The 4,008-nt window shown below is 43.3% G+C and overlaps 1 protein-coding gene across 1 annotated transcript in view; it reads right to left on the reverse strand.

The window, feature by feature from the left end:
* Positions 1–119: 119 nt before the first annotated feature.
* The window catches only part of slc13a5a (solute carrier family 13 member 5a), a 19,483-nt gene continuing 15,594 nt past the window's right edge, over positions 120–4,008 (reverse strand). The window contains exons 10-12 of the mRNA XM_016524994.1: positions 2,608–2,769; positions 986–1,123; positions 120–740 (exon numbers count right to left, since the gene is read on the reverse strand). Coding sequence (XP_016380480.1) covers positions 615–740; positions 986–1,123; positions 2,608–2,769 — 426 coding nt within the window. The 3' untranslated portion in view covers positions 120–614. The remainder of the gene's footprint in view (positions 741–985; positions 1,124–2,607; positions 2,770–4,008) is intronic.

Raw genomic sequence — 4,008 nt, forward strand, 5'->3', positions numbered from 1 at the left:
ACACACACTCACACTCACACTCTCTCACACACACTCACACACACACACACAGGGAGAGAGAGAGAGAGAGAGAGAGACACTCACACACAAAGTGTACTGATTTAATATTGGCTACATGCTAAAGGTGAAATAACAATACGAGTGTATTTATTAGTAGGAATAGGAACAAAATACATTATTTTAATTTACATTGTGCATTGCAATAGTGAGAGTTTTAATTAATCTTGAACTGTACATGATTACACTATTCTGTTAAAACTGCCCTGCATGTCAAAGGTGTACACAGCTGTCCACTGTTTAGAGGTACTGTATATGCATATTTGTGCTGAAAAATCTGCATGGTATATAATTTTAGCCTTTTGGCTTTACACTTATATTCCTCTAAAGCTGCTTTTGAAGCAACTTTATTATAGCATTTTTATGAACTGTTTACAAATCTACATCAGTAAACAACAACTGAACTGCACAATCACAGTACAAGTGATGACACACTATTATCTCCAGTGAAACCAGCCACTGGCTCTGACCCTGTCTGGCCTCCTCGGTTGGAAACATGGTGAGAATAGTGCTGAATGGTGCAGTTTGACAGCAGACTGATGGTAGGATTCAGCCTCTCACACTTCTGTAGTGTTTGCCCAGCTGGGAAAGGTGTCTAAACTGAAGATAGCCCTGCCCCAGCTGTTAATGGCCAAGGTAATGGAGAGGATGCCGATGATATTCATGACAATCCCTGTCTTGGCCTGCAGATAAAAATGATCATTTGGATAACCAACTTTATGAAAGTAAATAAGTCAGTGCTTTTATTATTTCAAGGTCTACATATCAATTAAATTCTTCATTTTTTTTTTTTTTGATGAGATCCATTTTTATAAAGTTGTATAGTGCATCTAAATCTATGTCTATACATTTCACTTTGCATTTTGGATTTAATAATTCCCAATAGGGTGACCATTCATATTATTAAAGACTATTTATTAACACTCACCATGTCAGATACTTTCAGGTATCCATATGAGAAGACTATGGCATTCGGAGGGGTGGCCACAGGTAGCATGAAGGCAAAAGATGCACTGAGGGTGCAGGGGATCATAACATACAGAGGATTGACACCTATAGACTGGGACTAATAAAACAAAACAATATACTGTTAAACCAGCTTATTTTATTGAACATACTATATATTGAATTGAATTTAAAGATATGTTTTTTTTTTTTTTAATGAGTTTCTTTCTTAATTGGAAACGATTTGAAGAAATGTAGCATTGCATCACTTGCTCACCAATGGATCCACTGTACTGAATGGATGCCGACAGAATAAGAGTCCAAACAGCTGATAAAAGCCTCACAATAATCAACGCAACTTTTTCAATGGAAAAGCTAGTATTATGTATAGAGTTAAAAACGTCCTGATTGACACAGCGTTTCACTCCACAAAATGTTTATTGATAGATTGGTGTCTTGTTGATTACTTGTGGATTATTGTGATGCTTTTATCAGCTGTTTGACATTTTGACGGCACCCATTCACTGCAGAGGATTTATTGGTGAGCAACTGATGTAATGCTAAATTTCACCAAATCTGTTCTGATGAAGAACTCATCTACATCTTGGATGGCCTGAGGGGAAGTAAATATTCAGAGATTTTAAATTTTTTTTTTTTTTTTTTTTACTTTCTTTTTTTTTTTTACATTTTCAAACCCTCTTTAAAACTTTCTACTTTCTACAGTGATCTGACTCAAAGCTGACACAAAGTTCTCAAAGCTCAATTGTGTTACAGGTAACAGAGAGAGGAATGGACATCCCTGGCACATACAAAAGTGTCTGCTTATCTGCCTCCAGCAATGGATGAATTAGCGAGTGAAGTTAAAAGCCCCCCTCCCCCAATGCCTGTTCTTTCTCATTCTTCCTCCCTCAACCAGACAACAATGGCACATCTCCATGGTTCTCCCATATGAGCCACTTCAGCTTTAGCTCCCTACAAATCCCTCCATTCACAGGCTCCCTTGCATAGGCTAATTCATGAGAAGAGGGCAGGATGTGCCAACTCTGCACAGCAAGAAAGGTGCAACCCAGTGAGAGATTAATGGAGGAAGAAGTTGTGCTCATAAATAAATGTGTGAAAAACCTTTTCACAATTACGCAACTTGTTTTTATGTGTCTAGTATAATACTGATGTCAGATAAACTAATAAATCTTTCATTCCTTTAAAAATCAATGTGAATGTAACGTGAAATCAGTGAGAATTTGTCTCACTATTGCTGAAACAACATGAAACCATGTTGACAATCTTTAATAAAATAACTGAATCAGTAATTCATATATAAACACTGGACACTAAAATGGAGGTGTCACACAAATTTGCAGTGATGTCCAAAAGCCTGAGACCACATTGTAATATGGGATTCAAAATCTAGCTTAAACTTTGAAATTTTAGCTGCCAATACTCAGTGTTTTCAGTATCATGATCCTTCAGAAATCATTCTAATATGCTGATTTGCTGCAAGACACATTTTGTATTATTATCAGTTTTTAGTTATTCTGCCTAATATTTTTGTGGAAAAGAAACAAGGAGCATGCAAGTCATGGTAAATATTAGAAGTATACATACCATAGATGCGAGTATAGGCAGAAATAATGTTGCTGTGGCAACATTGCTGGTGCATTCAGTGAAGGTAGCTATCATCAGACACACGACAATGGCAATCGCCCAGGGAGGAATACTTTGAAGAGGTGACATCTGATCTCCAAGCCATTTTGACAGACCTGAGACCTGAGCATTGACCCAACAAAACAGAATGTATGACGATTGAAGCTGACCTTTTGTATGGTCTTTAATAAAGAACTGCAGGTTCCCTTTCAGTCGGTCACTCCCGACGTCACGTCGGATGACCGACGAATTGGGATCTAGCTTAGAGAGACCAATCTACTTTGAGTGTAAACTAAACGAGCCAATGCACATTGGCATGCGATTATTGCATCCAGCTGCTGCTGATCACAGCGTGAGTATAAGTAGGCAGCAGATGCAGTGCATATTCAGCTTTTCGCTTCGGAGCCGAGCGATCACATCGTTCTGCTCCTGACATGGTGGGGCAGCTAGGGGGTTACAAGGGTCCCCCCGGTGGAGCGGTCGGTTGCGATGCAGTTGTGTCCTAATACCGCCTCCAACCGGCAGGGAGAACCGTGCCTCCCCTCCCGGGTCTGTAGGTACTCGACTGGCCAGCGATGCTTATACGACCTGTGGAGAAGCTGCCTCCGCCTTACACGCTACGGTGTGATTGCAAGTGCACCAGGCCAAGGCACTGAGGGACTTGCACGAGGGTGGTCACGACCCGGAAGTTCTCAGAGAACTCCGCACCGCGACGGAACTCGCGCTACGAGGTCTCTGGGTTGTGCAATGTCCACTATGGTGGTCCAGGAGCACCATTTCTGAATGTGTCTGGCCGACATGCGCGAGACGGACAAGACACGTTGGAACGCCCCCGTGTCCCAGACCGGCCTATTCGGCGACACGGTGGAGAACTTTGCCCAGCAGTTCTCCGCTGCCCAAAGCAGACTGAGGCCATCAGGTACATCCTGCCCGCAGCGTGCAGTTCCAGCAAAGCTGCGCCGTGGAGCCGGTCGCAGGGCAACCGCCCCACCCGTCCAGGCCCCCGCCAAACCTGGTGGCAAGCGAAAGAGCAAGAGGCCCTGAGACGGGCAACCCAGAGGTGGAGGGACCTGCTCTTCGGGAGATGGTGAGCGCATCGGAGGAGGGCCGGGCGGATAATCGTTTTGTTTTTTTCCGCCACTGACCTCTCGGTCGGTGGTACCCAAATACTCGACAAAGAGCAATTTCCTCTATTTCTGGGTCCCTAGAGGGGACAGGGGGTTGTGGACGATCCAGTGTCGTATCACACTCACCCTCCTCTCTCGCCAGTGAGCAGCAGTGGGCGGATCGGGAGGACGAACCAACGGACTACCCACGCACCCTCTGCTCGAACGCAGGTCAGTGTTACACACACCCAGACCC

Source organism: Sinocyclocheilus rhinocerous, unplaced genomic scaffold (genome assembly GCF_001515625.1).
Source record: "Sinocyclocheilus rhinocerous isolate Xijiao unplaced genomic scaffold, SAMN03320098_v1.1 scaffold964, whole genome shotgun sequence".
NCBI lineage: Eukaryota > Metazoa > Chordata > Actinopteri > Cypriniformes > Cyprinidae > Sinocyclocheilus > Sinocyclocheilus rhinocerous.